At 37.2% G+C, this 18,720-nt stretch overlaps 1 protein-coding gene and 1 non-coding gene across 2 annotated transcripts; one reads left to right on the top strand and one right to left on the bottom strand.

The window, feature by feature from the left end:
• Window positions 1-12,449: 12,449 nt before the first annotated feature.
• On the bottom strand, window positions 12,450-14,005 carry LOC136345682 (uncharacterized). Its single transcript, XM_066294209.1, has 3 exons — window positions 12,765-14,005; window positions 12,534-12,708; window positions 12,450-12,466 (listed from the first exon to the last, which is right to left on the bottom strand). The coding sequence occupies exons 1-3, from the start codon at window positions 13,533-13,535 to the stop codon at window positions 12,450-12,452; spliced, it is 963 nt and encodes a 320-aa protein (XP_066150306.1). The 5' UTR covers window positions 13,536-14,005.
• A 3,412-nt stretch (window positions 14,006-17,417) lies between these two features.
• On the top strand, window positions 17,418-17,508 carry TRNAY-GUA (transfer RNA tyrosine (anticodon GUA)). The gene is given in 2 exon segments: window positions 17,418-17,454; window positions 17,473-17,508. It is a non-coding gene; the product is annotated as a tRNA-Tyr (tRNA).
• Window positions 17,509-18,720: the final 1,212 nt, after the last annotated feature.

Raw genomic sequence — 18,720 nt, 5'->3', positions numbered from 1 at the left:
AGATTGCACGCATATATCAATTTATCTAGACCCTTGAAAAACCACCTAATTTCATAAAAAAAGGAAAATCTTGCTTTCTGACTATTCTTGGTCAATTGACTTCGAAATTACTTTAAGAGGAATTGCAAACCGGATCCATCATCAAAACAAACCTTTTTCTCCGGTAAAGTGTAAACAACCTTTCAGAAAACGATATCATTTTGACCTATTGAAGCCTATATGAATAGAATCTTTCCTCATTCTTTTACTCCTAAATAGTATAGTGAAATAGAGCCCAGCTACTCTGTAAACTATTGAGATTCCACAGGTAGAACCTCTAAAATTATTTTTCATCACCATTCAGCATTTTAGGGTAAAATATGCGTGAATGGTCTAGTTGTTAGAACTTAGATACCTCTGAAACCCAGACTAAGCTGTGACATTTCTAGACGTATTAAGTACTTTTAACACCCTATGAGAAAAGACCCTTCGGAGGGTTCCGGATAATAATACCCAAATTTGCGCAACATTTTTGTGTTTGGTGCCTTTAAGGCGATTGTGCCGAAGGTGGGTGTAGCTTTTTTTCTTCTTGGCTATTTATGTACTGTTTTCAGGCTGCTTTAAGCCTTTTGATAAATTGTGATAGTTATGAAATTCTCACGTTGGTAGAGCATTTTTTAGAATTGAATGCGTAAATATTATACAGGGTATCCCAAAAATGTACCTAAAAACTTTAAGGTGTAGTGAAGGGCATGCATATAAACTTTTTTCTTAAATAAACATATGCTCCCAAATAACCCGTTTGATAAGAAAAAAGGCAATATGGTTTTGGTCATTATAATCACTTTTGTTCGTGTTAGACACTGTTTTAATGATAAATAAACGATGGCTTAGAGCTATTGTTTAAAATGTTGACCATTTGTTTTAATAAAAAGATTGCACGGTGGATTCATTGACTCGCGAACCCTATGGAATATTGCGGGAATAGTTTCTAGATGTGTGCAGTTGGCAATTATTCTTGTTAAGAAATCTTCCTCCTTAAGAATAGACGTTTGGTAGCCCAGTAATTTGGACTAACCCAAAAGGAAAAAATCCAGGGGGTTCAGTTTGGGAGAATGCGCGGGCCAAGCTACAGGACCTCTTCCGATCCATCGGTGTATATCGGCAAGTTCTTCAAATGAGAAATTAACGTTCATTTTCCAAAATTAATGTTACTGTGCCAACTGAATAACCATAATATACAAACAATACCTGTTACGGTGTGCAAAATGACATCGTAAGAGTATTTAAATGCGATTAAGGAATATTTGTGTTCCCCAACAACAAATTTAGTTTAAACAAAAAATGTTCAATGAAAGATAGTGGTCTCCAATTAAATAAAAAATTAATTTAACCATTTGATATAACTTTAAATATTTTATTTGTCCTATAGCCCGAACGCCAGTTTCGCGAATTAATGAGTATTAAAAAAAAAGTTTGTATTAATGTCCTTCACAACCCCTTAAAGTTTGTCGGTATATTTTTGGGACACCCTGTATAAGATTTTAGGTGCAGTATAGTTTTTCATGGAAGACCATGATAGAAATTTAAAGCAGCCGAAGTTCCGAGGTTCATTGAGATTGGTAAGATATACAGAAGACACCGCTAACTTTTTATTCTACCTAATATGCTGACGGGACACATGCAGCATAATTTTACAGTGACAATACCCGCAGCAGGACTAGTCCGGCGTCTGACTAAGCAATTTAAAATTTAAATATAAAGGAACAATACTCGTTTATACAACAGAAAGCTGAGAGCAATGATTAGTTGAACCGCGATTGAAATTGCCCATTATAATATTAATCCGAAACAAGGTGGATCGAAAAAGATTCACGATCACACATTCATTCATTAGCGACTTAACAGGATGGAGGTGTTCTTTTATGGGGTTTATAGGGAGAGGTCTGCAGAAGAGGACACGGTCAAACGGTACGTTAAAGGTACGTCCACTCTAAGTACCAATAAATCCAAAGTACTTAGGTTCCGCGATGCAAAAAACTTTCCAAATTTAGATTGAAGGAATGGAAAAGTAGAGTGAAAGGCCGATAGGTGCATTAACTATCATCGATAATCTATTTTATGACCAAAAATATTAATTCTTCGAAAAAATCATAAAGATTCTTCTTCTTTTATTCCTTCTTACCGAAAGAGAACCTGATCAATTGCATTTTTTCAATAAAAAAAAATTTTTTGAGTCACTTTTATGGAGTGTCCTAAAAATATTGAAACTGAATCTCGATAACCGATAACAAAGTATTGTCGGAATTATCATTACATATCTTTTTCCGTATTTTCGGATGTCTAATCTGCCCTTTGAGCATTATGTATCTGCAGCAGTCCTGCTTATACACATGATTTTTCCATAAAAAATTAATGTCTTCATAAGTGAATTGCCTCTCGGTCATTTTGACCGAAACACAAAGAACAATAGCTTTCATAACAACATTTAGAGTATTGTCTATTCGGTATCTCCCAGCAAACGCAATAAACCCAGGCCTCCGCTGCATCATCATCTGCAGAGAGCCAAGGCCAAAGCGTCCTGCACCGCACTATCCGGTCCAAAATTCAATGACCCAGCTTTTAGAGGTCTTTTGGAGGACACCCATTGCGTGCGATTGGGGGACCACGCGGGGTGGGGGGTACGTTCGGCACGGTCCGCCGCGACTGAGCGCAGCGCATTCGGCCAAAAAAACGAATAAATCGGGAATGTTGGAACGTTTGGAAGAGGGGGGAAGGTGGGGCCAGTTTTGGCTGACTGCTCCGACAGTACACAGACTTTTATTTATTTGGGCTTTCTATTTTTATGTCTGGAATTGTACACAAAGTGTGAACTTGGCGACGTTTGAGTCTGTGATGGAGCAAGCTGAATACCGTGGATGCAATTAAATTGCTTTTTCTATAATGGTCGAAGATAATTTTTCAATTCATCAAGGATTTCGGCAACTTTTTTGAAAGACAACCGTTCAATATTCGATTTCCACAATGATTATCCTTTATCACGGCGATAATTGAATCAGAATTATTTAATGTAGCTATAGCAAAATTTTTCATGGAATTCGATTACTTTGAAGACAATTACTGATTACTTCCACTTTTCATTTCTTTGGCGTCTCTTGGACGCCACTGATCCGTATATTTACACTCATCAAGAAGAGGGTGTGCTGGCATTCGCGTTTAAAGCTGGAATAAACAGAGAGCTTATCGAAAGAGTTGGGTGGTGGTTGACTTAAGTCAACTTTCGTCGGGGCATTCACCTACAGATTTCACTCTGGAGATGCAGCCTTTGGTCGTCGGTTATCAAAGGAGTCGAAAAGTACTGAACAGGGTGTTCCAGATAAACATGGACAAATGATATTATAATGCCCCACCGCGTTTTTTTAGAAGAAACTGTTCTAATGCGACTTTATTTAGTTCTATTGTGTCTTCAAAGGAGCTTGGATTGGTCGCATCTTTAGGAAAGAGCTTAAACAGAAAATATCACATTTTTTGAAGGAAGGTTAAATGTAATGTTTGTGTGAATCATGACAACGGCGATTCAAAATCTATGAATTAGTTCTTGAGGAGTACAGCTATAAATTTCGTAAAAAATGCAATACAAACTCAATCCAATAGATATTAAGTAAATGGAAAATAAAAAAAATTAAAAATTTGTTTGTTGATAAGAAATTGGTTTGTTTTTGAGTTAAAAACAAGAAAAAAAAAACAACCAAAAATTATTTGTTAGTATAAACTCGATAACAAACCAATTTCCTATCAATATATAAGATTTTTTTATTGTTTTTATTTTTTATATTTTTCGATGTCAAGTGACCAAAAATAGCCAAAAAGTAAGATTTTTCGTTTTTGTGAGTTTAGGTAATTTTTAAGAGGTTTAAATAAATGTATACATATATGCAACCTGGATGGAATTTTTGAGTGCTTCTGACTCATAATTTGAAGTACCTATACAAACAAATGTGGAGGCTATTCTGTACATTTGCTGATGTTTCCATATTGACTTTAATACTCAATACTCATATCTTCGCCACTGGTGTACTTGGTGGCTCGGTATTGTTATTTATTTTTGTAGCTTTTCATGACAGAATGCTGTGTATCAAATATGGTTTGAATCGCCGTAGGCAGTTCGGAAATTAAATAATTAGTACTTGTATATATACAGGATGTCCCACCGATAACCGCCATTGAACATTTTGGAAAAACTCTGAATAACAAAGTTACAAAAATTTGGAAGTTTAAACATAAGGGTGTTGGGGTGATCTCATCTAAAATATTTTTATTGACGTGACACTTCCAGTTGTACCGGAAGTCGATGTCTGCTTGCTCAGTTTAAATGGAAAATCCTATATATTATTGTATTTTTGAATCTTATGTTCAATATTAATACAATGTTATTAATATGTTGACGTTTTTAAAATTAAGAATTTCCAAGATACACATACGTGTGCAATTCAACGTTGAAAGTTACAGATGCAGATGTCTCCGGAACTGGGAATTGTTAACAAACAAAAAAGTATTTTATATCTTTTATTTGCCACAATACTATAGAGGGTCTTTATTTTAGTATACTACCAAGTTTTGCGTAATATTTTCTATAGGATGTCCACAAAAATAGAGCCAACATAGACATAAAAAAATGGTTAAAATTAAAAAAATTAAATTGAACCCTACTGTTATTTTAATGTATTATAAAACTACATCGGAAAAGAACCTATTTTCACATTCAATTACCTAATGTAACGTTGCGTCGTATTTGGGTAATTTCGTTTATGAGTTAATGAGTTGAAAAATGCAATAATATATAGGGTGTTCCATTTAAAATAAGCAAGCAAATATCGATTTCCGGTACAACTGGAAGTAGACGCCATTGAATATATCTTAGATGAGGGCACCTCAAGACTCTAATAGAGCGGGAGTGGGTAGAATTTAGAGCCGCACGGTATTAGAATATATATAGGTACGGTATACGGTATAGAATCACGATACCTGGCTTTTATCTTTTGAAATACCTAGGATTTAACACTAACACCTATGATCTCTATATTTAAAAGGTTCTAGTTCACATTGGCAACTTCATCGAGGCTTCAAAACTGCCTGAGAAAGTTTCTTAATTTGATTTGTTAATGCAAACAAGTTTTTCCCAAATAACCACACACACATTCTGTTACGGACAGGGCCATTGACATGACAATAACAGATAATAACTATTTTGCCTCACCTTGTACCAAACCGGTCAAGTCGACCTACTTAGGACTGGTAATTGTGAAATTAATTTGCATGATAGGTGAAGGCCTTTGGAATGCTATTTTTATGGTCCAAAACTATCGAATAGCAAATTTGAAGTGAGTTATCAGTAGGAAAGCCAGTTTTTCGTGGGTATTTGCAAAAGAGGCCTAACTAACTGCACATTGTTTTTAAACCGAATCTGAAACGGCACTAAACACCCACAGATTGCAATGCAGGATTTATTTGTGTTTTCAGTTTCAACAGTAGCAGGATTTATTCCTCAACACTTTGTTTGTTATTACTTGAGATGCTGCCCGCCTAGACCAACGTAAACCGAACGAGATGAAAAGAATCTCATTAAAACCCGGTGCCCTTGAACTCTAAAATACTCGGTCCCTAATTACATCCCATTTAAACCATAACACATACTCTCATCGTCTACCGCAATAATTACAGGAGGGAATTAACGGCTCCTTTATAAGCCGTTTAGCTAAGGGCATACGGGTTGGCCCGCCTATCAGAACTTGAATTTTAAATTACAGGGGAACATTAAAAACATATTCGAAGGTTGAAAGATACAGGGGGAGTCTCTATAAGAAGAATGGTCCATGCTCGAATCATCCCCGGGTCAAGTAGACGAAAAAAGCTGGTTCTGGCTTAATAACTTTAGCATTAGCGTTGAAGTTCGTACGCGATCGTCAACGTTATTTCCGGTTATAACCGGTTTCATCCCGACGGAAACGCTGCAAACCACCAACCCGACGAACCCGGATTCGTTCGCAATCACACCATAAAACTTTATTTTCCATTTAAAATTAAATCTAACAATTGCTATGTCATTAACAAATAATGTTAACGTTAGTGTCCAAACTACGACGCTAACATTATTGAGCCAGAACCCGTTTTGTTTATCTACTGGCCAGTCTCACCACCAGACTTTATTTTTTTATTAACTACCCCCATGGTGGGGCACAATAACGCACTGATTTATACGCAGTTCTCTCGTTTAATCCCACGACATGCGGTTCGGATCGAATTGTCCCGCATATCGCCAAAAAACAGTAATGAACCGAGTTATTTTTTTTATGGGTCGAAATGGTACTGATGGGCTCGTCCACATGTGGGCTTAATTCCGGACTATTTGAAAGCGCACATGCCTGTCTGGCAGTTTAATTGGTTTTGTAAGGCCGTTTTTATTGGTTGATGTATAGGCACGTGACGAGATTATGCAAATTTAGGATTGGACTATAATATTGGAAGCCGAGTAATTCTTGTTGAAATTATTTAAATTTTGGGAACAAGATTATTTATAGATACGGAGGATAATTTGGTGGTTTGGAACGAGGGCATGCAGAAAATCTGAAAGTGAGACCTAGGGATTTCAGAAACCATGCGAGAGGCAGTTTTGGAAAAATTAGGACAGCCAATGGAGAGGGCGCTAACGAAGAGCTCTACCTCAAATATGGTTTTGAATTCTTGAAATTTTTGTATGAAGACGAAGAACAATAATCTCCACCTCCAGAACCAACAAAAGACCACCATTTCCGACACATAGACACACGCATGTTTATTTGCTTATGAATGCCTGCCAGACATGCACACAATAGGGCAGGTAGAAATGTCCTCTGTTTGGCCTACGCATTGTTCCACCCCTGCTTTTCTTCAGGGTTCAGGGTTAACGACCCTAGGCTAATCTTGGATACGTTGAATCCGCTCTACCTAAATTACAGATCATCTAAATATTTAACTTTTCCCGGTTCGTACTATTTTTAATTCCACTGGAAAAAGAGGAATTTAAAAGAATCTTGGATTTTCCGATGTAGATTGATTAATGCACTTTCAGCGATCTCTCGAAGGCATTTGATTGGGCCTTCACTTTTTGAATGAATTTTTTTACAATTTATCATCTTGCTCTATCATTTAAAGGAACCAATTTTGATGATCAACGACAATTAGAAAAAGGCAAAAAAGGATTGCCCCAAAAAAAAGGGAAAGAGGTAGCTCTCAGCAGGTGGATTAATTTATCTCCGAATAACTACCACCAAATTTCTTGCTCCGCCGGCATCCCCCTATTATCACGCACAAATACAATGCCTTAAACATTACAAAAAAAAACCTTTAAAAACAGTAGTCAAAACACCAAATTAACTGAAAAAGCAGCTAGTTGTGAACTGCAGGTGCGCAACCCCGCAGCTTCGCACCCTCCCGCCAAAGCCTCTCGTTACGATCACCTGTATCGGGTCGTAAAACAAGAATACAATAAAGAGTTTCAACGAGAATGAAAATTAATGGCCATAAAAATTGTAAAAACGATTGGTGAAACGTAAATCAAATAGACAAAGCAGTTGTAAGGTGGGGTTCGCAGTCTTCTAGGCCGACATTCTTTGATTCGGCCCAGAGGTTTAGCAGATAATAAAGAGTGATTCAATTTAGATTTCCACATAAACGTGGTGAAGAGAACACAGAGACATTGAAAAATGTTTATTTACCGTTTGAGGTTGATTCGTTACAATCGCGTATAGAAATGAGCACCACGGCTCATGTGGTTTGGAAGTTATCAGAAAATTTTCGACAGCTTTGTGGTATAAATCAGGTTCCATGCTGGCTATTTCTCGTCTGATCTCCTGTTTCAGTCACACCATGGTGTTCGGTTAATTCTTGTAGAATCTGGTCTTCAGATACCCCCTAAGGAAAAAAATCCGCGGGGGTCAAATCATGCGATCGCGGGGGCTTGGGGAGGAGGTTGATGGAGATTGCCTGAATTTTTAGTTCACATTCCCTCAAATTTATTCTATAAAAATGTTGATTTTGCACTAAAAAAAATACGTAAAGCGCGAAATGCACTTTTCCATGATCGGCCATTTTCATGACAGGCTTGGCCAATTTTAACACGTTTTTCTGTTGTATATTGCTCCATGTTTTTGTTTAAATTCCTATATTAGAAATCTTGCGTTGACGTTAACAAATATGTTGACTCTCCAAAAATATTTTATATTGTAATGTGAAAAGTCTGTTTGAATTACCCGTTACACATCTAAAATTAGAGTTATAAGTTATTCTAAATCTATCACCAACATATAGATTTTGCTCTGAAATATTTTATTAATTCGTAGAAATAAGTTTCTTGAATTTCTATACAGTATGTAGATTGTGAATAATTATTTATAGACAGGCAGGAATAATTGTACTTTCTCCACCCAGTTCCACTTAAAACTTTTGCCTCTACTATGCATTAGCGTTCCATGGAGAATTGGTCATTTTCGCCTAATGGATAATCAATAGCCGACATTCGGACGTGAATCTATAATATATCACACACTCTAATGGCATATAGGCAAATGTCCCAGGCAATTTCTTGTTATAGGAAATAAATCAGGCAAATCACTAGGCGAATAAATATTTAATTAATCATTAAAAAAAAAATTACAGGAGAAATTCTCGGCTGATCACAGGGTGTATCTTCCTTTATTTTAGGAGCTTTGCCGCATTCACTGGCCATCTGGTAGTGTCACATTTCCACGATGCAAAGGTAACAGTATTAAGGTACAAAGACAATAATTTTCACATTTCACTGCCCCTCGGCAAATGTTCCACATGTGGCGAACCGACGACTGACATTCAACCAATTAACCCCATTATTTTTTCATCTTCCGTAATTTACCTGCAGCCCCATCTTAAAAAAGCGCACCTTTGACGATGGGCAATCTGTGCGAACCCCTTTTCGGCTCATTAGAGATCTAGGACGAAAGGGTTATGGGAAAAGGGGCACCTGATGCGAACCGCGCCTCAAGACAGATAAAATTTACTTGCCATATGTCTTTTCATATACGAGGAATGGTAAAAAATAACGAGAATTTTGTAATTTCGTGGGCTGCATTAAGTCTATTTACCTGATTTTTTGCGAACTGTATTGGCAAACGTGTTCCTAAATAATATGTATTTTGGTAGACGTATGGGCAGTTTAGGCTCTTGAAAAAGATTACATTGTAACTGCACCCATTTAACATAATAATTACCTAGCTTTTCTCAAGACACATGCGCTACATGTTTCTGCAAGTTTAGAATTTTTTATAATGTAAAAAGGTCGCGGCGATGTCAATTATGCCCATATTGTCGATTTCTGGTTGTTTTAGTGTTTGGCAGTAAAGTTTCTGTGCAAACCGACAATCCCGCAAATTTTTTACATGTGGCGTCATTGTATTAATAGCTTGAACAACATATACATAGACGCACAGACATCCATGTCCAGGCAAACCCTGGAGATATGAAATTAACACGGGAAATCGGTTTGTGTTTTTTCTCTCCTACACAGATCATCCAATTGAGAAATCGTTTTGCCTCAAAACGCCTTCAAATTTCAAAAATTTGAATCGCCCACTTAACCGTTCGAGGCCACAATTCGTCAGAGTCAATGTGTGAGTTGAACAAACGCAAAGTCGCCAACAACATAAACGTAAAAACCCCATATCAAATGAATTTTCTCTTTTTTTATTTAACCTTTTATTAAAATGCAAAAAAAAGTGAAAAAAAAATGTTAAACAACTACCTACATATTAAAGTTCGACCAAACAAGTAAGTGAACAAAAACAAAAAATTTATTTGCAAAAACATTTACAGCAATGGCACGCAAAGACCATCGAGCAATCTGACCAATCGTAGCCGCGAATGGTAATATAGGACATTGAAAATTCTTGAAATTCGGAGGCGTTTTGAGCTGAAAAGGCTCTAATTAGAAGATCCAGAAAATTGCGGAATGATGGCCGATCTTAAGTACTATAACCTTCATGTAAGACCTTTCCAATTGGATAATCCGAGCAGGAGCAAAAAAATAAAAACCGATTTCTCATATTAAACTCCTACATGTGTCCAAGGTTCAAAAGTTAGTTTTTTTTTTTTTGAGAAAGTCAATGCATAAAGTCTGAGAGTTGTCTAACTTTAAGTCGAGAACTTTTGAAATATATTCGTTAATGTGAAGAGCTGACTTAAGACCGTAACGAAGACCTTTTAATCATTATGTTTAACCGAACTGAGACGTGAGCTGTTTGATAATACATGGATAAGAACCATATTTAACGTTTAATCGATGCGTACTTTTCCAATTCCCCATGTAGCAATTTGTGCCCTCACCCGCATTAACCCATGCAAACTTGCCGCAAGTTTTGTTTGTATGCACAGGGGGTCCCATTTGATATCGCGCATCATTAATAATTAATTAGCAATGCGCATTGGCTTTTCACGACAATTACAGTAATTTACAATCGATATCCGACATAGAAAAGTTGCCATTATACGTAGATGAACAGACACGCATTTTGCAGCTATTTTCGTTAATGACCACGGGCGTGACATTTTCCATTTTATTATTCAGGCAGCTAAAAATATGGGAAAAACTCATGATGCTATTGTTGTTATAATTGAGGGTAATAAATCTATTTCGGTACTCCATTTTACCATGTTGATTAAATAGGGGAGATTTAGAGAGCCTGTAAATTTTTAAAGGAAATGGAAATTTGCACGCCAATGGATGTTCGTGCAAACCGCAAGGGACCTTCCTTTTAATGGAATATTCAATTGTGGAGAATTTTTTATTATTCGATCATTACCGCAATTAGGGTATAGATTTTGTGTTACACATGTTGGTATTTCGCTTCACTATAGAGGATAAAGCGAGTTAAAATAATAATGCGCGTCTCGACCAAATCGCCCAAAAACCGAACCACCAAATCTATAGTTATGCCCTTGTTAAATAACGACCTCTCTGGCTCTCGCCTATAAAATAAACCGATCCGACTCAGGTCTTACAATCCAACTTGCCTGTACAGTTCTAAGAAAAACAGATTTTGAATCCTATGGGTCCTTGCGATAGCAACAATCTGTAAATGTGTCCGCATTCCCTGAGTGAGCGAATGCTGCGCGGACGAATACTGAACGAACGAACGCCGAGCGAACGAACGTCGAGCAAGCGAACACCGAGCGAGCGAACATTGAACGAATATTGGACACCGAGAAAATATTCTCGGTTTGTTTAATGCGAGTGCGAATAACCGGAATCGAATGAAAATTTTCTGTTCGATTTACCTTCGTTGCCGTTCGGGCCAAGGGCGAAAACATCAAAAGATTTACTTGCTGCCCGGTGGTCGCAGAATTCGGGATTCGTTGCGAATTTGTGTCTCAAAGTAGGTTGCGCACTAGGTACCAGTTCACAACTGTGTCGCGTTGTGGTGCTCGCCAGGAGGTAAAATGGCGAAATTAAATTAAAATTTGGGCGTTACAGGATAAAGGAATTATCATCGAATATTTCTCATAGGTAGTTGGTACCATAGTAGTATTACAGAAAATGGGTTTTGCATGATCGCGATCGAGGAACGCAAGGTGGAAGAGAAAACGTTGCTAATTCTAATCGTTATCTCTGTTGTACAATGGACAAAAAAAATACGTTTTCCTATTATAAAAAACGGGCAAGGTTCCGCTGTTGTCGGGAGAACAAAATTGAGTTCTACACTCAAGGTGAGGGTTCCTCAAGCAGGGTTCAACGATGACATCATCAGAGATCCTTAAATTTTTTCCCCCCACTCATTAACGTACTAAAGAATAGACAACCAGTTCAGCAGCAAAAACCACACATGCCGCCCCCAGTCCGATCAAGAACACAACCCCGATGACCAGATTTACCCTCTTGTTAAAATGAACCCCTAAATTTCCCATGTCAGGCCTATGAACCATTCGATTAAATTTCAAAACCAAACCTGCTTCCACTATTCTAGAAAGCACAGAATTGAGTTTCTCTACATGAGGGTTCCTCAAGCCGATAATGTAGGAGTTCAGGGATGGCATCAGCGATTCTTGCACTGGGCTGTAACAAACGTTTCTCGAGCGGATTCTCTGATAATGCACATAATAAGCAAAAGTGTTGGTTCTGCATACTACAGCATGGGTGCTGCAGTTTTGAATAACCTCCCACTCGCGTTCAAATTCATTCAAACCGAAGGGGTAAGTGTCAATGCGAGAGAGAATAGAGCTTTTTGAGGTGTGATTTTGTAGGGCGTCTGTAACGCTCTTGATCAGCCCAGGTCTCACTGCGAGCCTCACTTGAGCCTGAGCAAATTCTTCTATGGTTCTGACTTTGACTAGGAAGGAGCTTTCAGTTTTGCGTGAGAATACTTGCAACGAGAACAGGATGCTACCGAAGAACGTTAATGTTAAAATTACGGCATACATAAGCCTGAAAGGTTTAGATTGATTATGATCTTTGATGGCTCTGATAGTTAATATCCTAGTTAAAATCAGGCAAGTGTCCATTGTGCTCAATTTCTGAAATAACTTGAAATATAGGAACACGAGGAGAACGATAGGGATTATCAGGGAAGCTGCGATTTCTGGGCGAAACACTACATGATGCGTGTCGTAGGCTTTGGGTACTAGGATGATCATGTCGTCACGAATATATGGGTATGTATGGTCCACCTACAAGAAAACAACATTTTTTGTAAAATCTTTTCAAGCAATTGGGTTAACTTTACTAGTTGCAAATCCTCACTGAATATAGCGGAATTGAGCACCATGTCGGCTTCTCCTCTGGCTATCTGTCCTAGAGCCCCAGACATTTCTATTTCCTCCCCAAAAGCATATCCATCCATTGGATTTATTAACTCAAGTTGCAACTTCAAGTGGCTTAACGTAAGATTAACAATATCTGCATCAGCCCCTTCGTAGGAATCTCCTTTTTTCCTAACAGTAACGCTCTGAAAAGTAGACACCCGGAAATTTTCTCTCTTATAGTTAAATCTTAACAAGGAGTCAAGGGTACAAGAACAATTAGGAGAGTTACTCAAAGTCGATCCTATTTCTTTGAAGATCAGTGCAACATGCTTTGAGGGTGGGAGGATCATGGTAAACACTTGAAGTCTTAATGTTCTGGAGTCTTGATTCTGTAGGCCGACAATGGTAACCCGGGCTCCTCGTTTCACATGATAGCTTTGGTTAATGACTTCCTTTAAAGTATCTAAATCCTCAACGAAAACTATGATTTCCTTATGAGTGGCTTTGCGTATTTGCTGAATTAAAAAATTTGCCTTTGCCTTTTTAAAATTCACGTTAAGCAGGGCCATTTTGCTTCTATGGACTTCTTGTACTATTGCGTCATCGTGTTGGGTACCACTGCGTGCAAATACAAACATTGTGTGATCCTTTACGGTTCCAGATAGACATTTCTGTAGTAGAGAATAATCTGTGGTTTCAGCATGGATTGCACAGCAAGTAAGGTGCCAAGCTACGAACCACCACGAAGTCATTTTACATTTTAACCGGATTCGATTAATTAAGGGAACAAACACATGGCTAGTCCTGTACTGGACGTGAGTTTTTTTTAGCTGAAAAGGGGCGTAAATCAAAATTGTAATTTATTGTTTATCAAATTATTATAATAAATTGTTGTGTGTGTGGGTGCAGCCCTGATGTGCAATTACAGTCAGCTTTTTTAGGTAAATATGGAAAATTGTACGTTAGGCCCATTTTGTTTTCATTATTCGTATCAAAATCGGTGTTTAGTTTGGCTTTGATCTTCAAGTCTAGGGTTGAGATAGACTGAATTTTCATATTGTTGTCGGTATGTACATGCACATAAACAATTTTATCTCTTCAGTGTGCTGCAATAGTGCGTCAGACTTCCTTAGCTTCTACATCATTAAACTTAACAATTCCTTTCTTCTGCAGGATTACATAGCACATAAAGGCGTATTTCCAGAAATTATTGTTTAATGCATAGGGCGACTCCAAGAAGTATGGCGATACATAAGTTCATTATTTTAAATGGGACCCCCCATTTTTTTGTTGATTGATCTGAACTCGTTGCGGACCATGGTAGTCAAGCCGTGAGGTGTATCATTATTACGGCATCTGCGAGAGACTTTCTGAGCTCGAAGTGTTAAAGCAGACAGAGAGTAGTGTTATTACCAGAAGAGAGAAATTGTGGATAGGACAATATCTATCTCCTTACCACCATTAGGCCCATCTTCAATACCACAGTTAGTGCGTTGGTAAATTCATTTTTAAATTCAAATTTTTACCCCCGAAGGAATACAACGTGTAGGTTTGCAATATAAAGAATTGAAATACTCATGATGATGTGGTATGATGAGACTTGTCTGTATGCGGAATAATGCTCTATTTGCACCTGTTTACATCCATAATTGCTCTGTCAAGGCTGAGCGCCATTTTGAACGTTTATAGTCCAATCAAATGCAAGCTTTGGCCTGTCAAAACAATGATATTTGGGTAATCCACACGTACAAACGTTCCAATTCGTGCAATGGTTCTGAAATTGCTCCGCCTACCAGACGAACGGAAAGTACTTGTGTGTGATCGAATTTGGAGACCGAATCGATTAAGTATATCCAATCTCTATCGTAGTGGTAAATGTTTTCAAATTGACAAACTCATTTTTGGATTTGGTAGTGCAGGACATTTCACTGATATCAATACTAAACGGAACATCAGTGATAATTCAAGTAAGGAAAAACCTAGAGGCTTCCCATTTATGAGGCTGTGAAGCGCAAATCGATACTTAGTACCCCCAACGAAAATTTTCACTATTCATATTTCCCAAAATAACTATCACCATTTTTTTGCATTTAATTATTCTCAAACGTTTCGTCGCTAATGAAATGATCGGACCCCAAAATGAGTTTTTTAAAGGATTCGAAGGAGGGTAATAGCAGCTGAAATACAATTTTCGGACTTCGTTGATATCTGAAGTTTTTTGATCATAGGTCTCTGCATTAGGACCTCCCACGTCGTCGATGAGGATATTCAGGGATGGAATTTTTCCTGGTGTAACTGTTATGCGTTTACAGATAAAGGAAAGTGTTGGTTATATAGGGTGTTTCATAATTTATCGGACAAGTTTCAACCACATATGCACCATTACATAAGAAGTCGATATGTGAACAAAAAAATCTAATGAAAGTCCTATAGGTAACGAGATAAACAAAAATAAAATTTTATTTATTTTGTGCAACAAAGAGTGTCCAAAATTTTTTTCATTGCCTTGAATGCAAGCTGGGCCCGTCGAATACAATTATGACGGGTTAGTTCGAAAGTTCGTCCTACCTGTAGCTCTCGAAGACGCAAATTATCGGCCACCCTTGTAATCTGGTCTGGCAATTCATCAATTTTCTGGACTTCGGTACGGTAGACCTCGTTTTTTGAATGTCTCTCATAAAAAGAAATCTAAGGGATTTAGATCCGGAGAGCGCGGAGACCGAGTTACTTTGTCCACCCCGGCCGATCCAACATATTTTGTGTACTTGAGTTAACAAATTTCAATCATCTAAACGGAACTGTGGAGGTGCACAAATCACATTTGTGCTTTAATCGTCAAGGACACATATTCAAGAAGGATGAAGAAGGAGGAGGAAGCAATTTTAGCTCTTTTTTATCAATTTTTATATAAAGTTATAACTTTAATACATATTGATGAATAAATTTAATGCAATAAATAAATTTTTATTATTGTTTATCTTGTTTCCTGTAGGATTTTTCATTACATTTTTTTAATGGACTGCTTATGTACATGCACATGTGGCTAAAGGTTGCCCGATAAGTTGTGAAACACCCTGTATAAATATATTTAATGATGAGGATGAAAATGTTTGTGACGGAGAGCTACGCTATATTTCATTAATTATTCCCTTTAATATTACATTACATACAACCAGTGCAGGTGCCGTTACCAAGTCCGTCATTATCCCCTGAAGAATTCGCAACCTCCCTCTATACAGTACCGTTATTATTATACCCTTTTTAATTATAATCGATCCCAAAAACTTTCCCACGGAACCAGGAACCCATTAACTAAAGAGTTGCGAACTGATTGCGCCCTTCAGGCCCTCAAGGTACCGCTATGCGGTACTAACTCGAAATGGCTCTTTCGGGACCGTTATATATCTGAAATTTAACGTCAAATAGATAAGCCAATCTCACCCTCATCAGGGTTTTTTGTAGCCAATTTGGACAGGGCAAACAACCCCGTTTTGTGGGAGACAGGCGAACAAGTGCATTAGGTAACCCAATATTTTGCATCGAGGTTTTTCAGGTAGTTTTCATATTCAATAGGGTGATTTTACGGTTATTGTTGCGGTTTAAGGGTTTAAAAATAAAAAATAAATTTGAGTAAATATAATGTGAGGGATGAGTAGGCTCTCCGTATAAATTTCCTTTAAACGCTACAGTTCACCTCTCGTTACAATTGCCCCATCATTACCAGTAATAAACCATCATCAAACAGAGGAAACAAGGAATTATGAAATTAAACCCAGGAAAAACAATCGCGACGACCCAGACGTTGGTCGGGCCTAACCCATCCCGAAAACGTTTGCGTCATGCTTTTCAGTCACAATATTCACTTTAATGCAGAACATGATTCTTCGAGCGAAACATGATGGGGCAGTTCTGGGTCCGATTTAAAATTGACTTTACTTGTTTTTTCACTTATTCAACCAAGATTATCTAATTTTTGATGGGGGATTTTTGGAATTATTTACATTAAAACATATTCTAGGACGAGATCCTGAAACGAGACCAGAAGTAGACTCAAAAACTAGAGTTCAATAGTCATAATAACATAGTTATTGCTACTTTTCATGGTTAAAATTTTTATTTTAAACATCTATTGCATAATAATGCTGATAGTAAGCCGCAGCAACTCTTTCCCTTTTACGCCTTACAGTGATCCGATTTTTCACTACAACCTGCGCCAAATATCATAAATTAAAAAAAAAACTAAAAAATCACTCATTCATTGAAAACACACAAGGCGTGATTACGCCGGTAGTACTACAAGCTTAGATTTCTTTTCCCTGTGTTTGATTTAATTTTTACCCTGACCAATGAGTTATATTAAAGATTTAAAAAATGCTCAATAGTTCTATGGTTAAATATGTTTACCGGTCTTGGTATCTTCCATTGTTGATTTGATTTTTCCTCATAGCTTTCTAGCAATTAAATTTTGTTTTCATTCAATTTTTCAATACTAAATAGGCACCTCATTCATTTAGTTCAAGTGTCCCAAATGAGAACCGACTGTATCATATAAATTATATTGTTTGAAGAATTGTTAAAAGCGTACTGATCCCTGTAAGTCGAAAGTAATTGCCTATGCTTGATCTCGTATATAACCTTCGATAGCTCAGTTGGTAGAGCGGTGGACTGTAGTGGAACATCGAAGCGGACATCCATAGGTCGCTGGTTCAAATCCGGCTCGAAGGAACTTTTTTTGCATTTTATTTCTAAATTATTTATTTATTTTACTTATGGAAATACGCAAATTCATCCTATGTATTACAATATATGACAATAAATGACGTTACGTAATCTAAAAGGCCGTGGTAACTTAATGATATTTAAAATTGCTGAATACTGCGCAGGAAAATCCGGCAAGTCTGAAACATCTCGAAAAATATGTAAATTATTAAAAAATACCTTATATATAAATTCAAGTAATTTCAATACTCTAACATTTTTCGGCGATTAAAAATATACAAGGTGGGTCACAGAGTAGCTGTGTATTGATGTCATTTTTTTTCTTATGGGATGGCAAACTTTTTATGACATTTCCTGGTTCACCTTCGCATTCTGAACACATTTCACGTAAAATGTCTTATGGCCAACTGTAGCGGTTTAGCAGCGATTGCAGGCATGAAGAAAACCAAATGAACTTATTGCTATTGAATCAAGTACTCAAATTGTGCAGATGCGACAGGTTTGACGATCTAGAACGTCATTCTAAGTATCATTAATAAGGGTGATAATGCCTTGCCTTTTTTGTCTAATCTATCTAAAAATCAGCTTGTCTATTATGTAGCTTCGATAGGATGTGGAGGTGAAATAGTATGGCCCCCTAGATTACCGGATTTGACGCTTCTTGAATACTTTCTATGTGGCAACTTAAAAAGTACGGCGTATGCCAGGAAGCCGGCAGATATAAATGAGTTAAGAAGAGTTACTGACGAATGTCGTCTCATTACTGTTGAAATGCTGTAATATGTTATTAAGAAATTCTACTGCAATTTAGCTCACTGACAAACCACACAGAGGGTACATTTTGAGCTCTTCTATAAAAATAAGTTCGTTTACATAGCGGCAATTTTCTTTTTTCCTTTCGTTCTACAATAGCCATTGAGCCGCTGGTTTAGCCATAAGACATGTTACATGAATTATGTTCAGAATGCGAGGGTGAATCAGAAAATGTTATAAAAAATTCGCCAATCCATAAGAAAAAACATAACTTCAATTAATTGACGCCATTTTGTGGGGCACCTTGCATATTTTTGAATACCGCAGAATGGTAAAATTTTTAAACTCTTTCAATTTTTATATAAGGTATTTTTTAATAAATTGCATATTTTTCGAGATATTTCACATTTGCAGGATTTTCATAGACAGTGTGTGTTTAATTGTTTGTGCATAATTGTGAAGTCT

This window comes from Euwallacea fornicatus, chromosome 20 (genome assembly GCF_040115645.1).
Source record: "Euwallacea fornicatus isolate EFF26 chromosome 20, ASM4011564v1, whole genome shotgun sequence".
NCBI lineage: Eukaryota > Metazoa > Arthropoda > Insecta > Coleoptera > Curculionidae > Euwallacea > Euwallacea fornicatus.
Note: the sequence above shows the minus strand (reverse complement) of the source record. Positions and strands in the feature narration are given on the sequence as shown.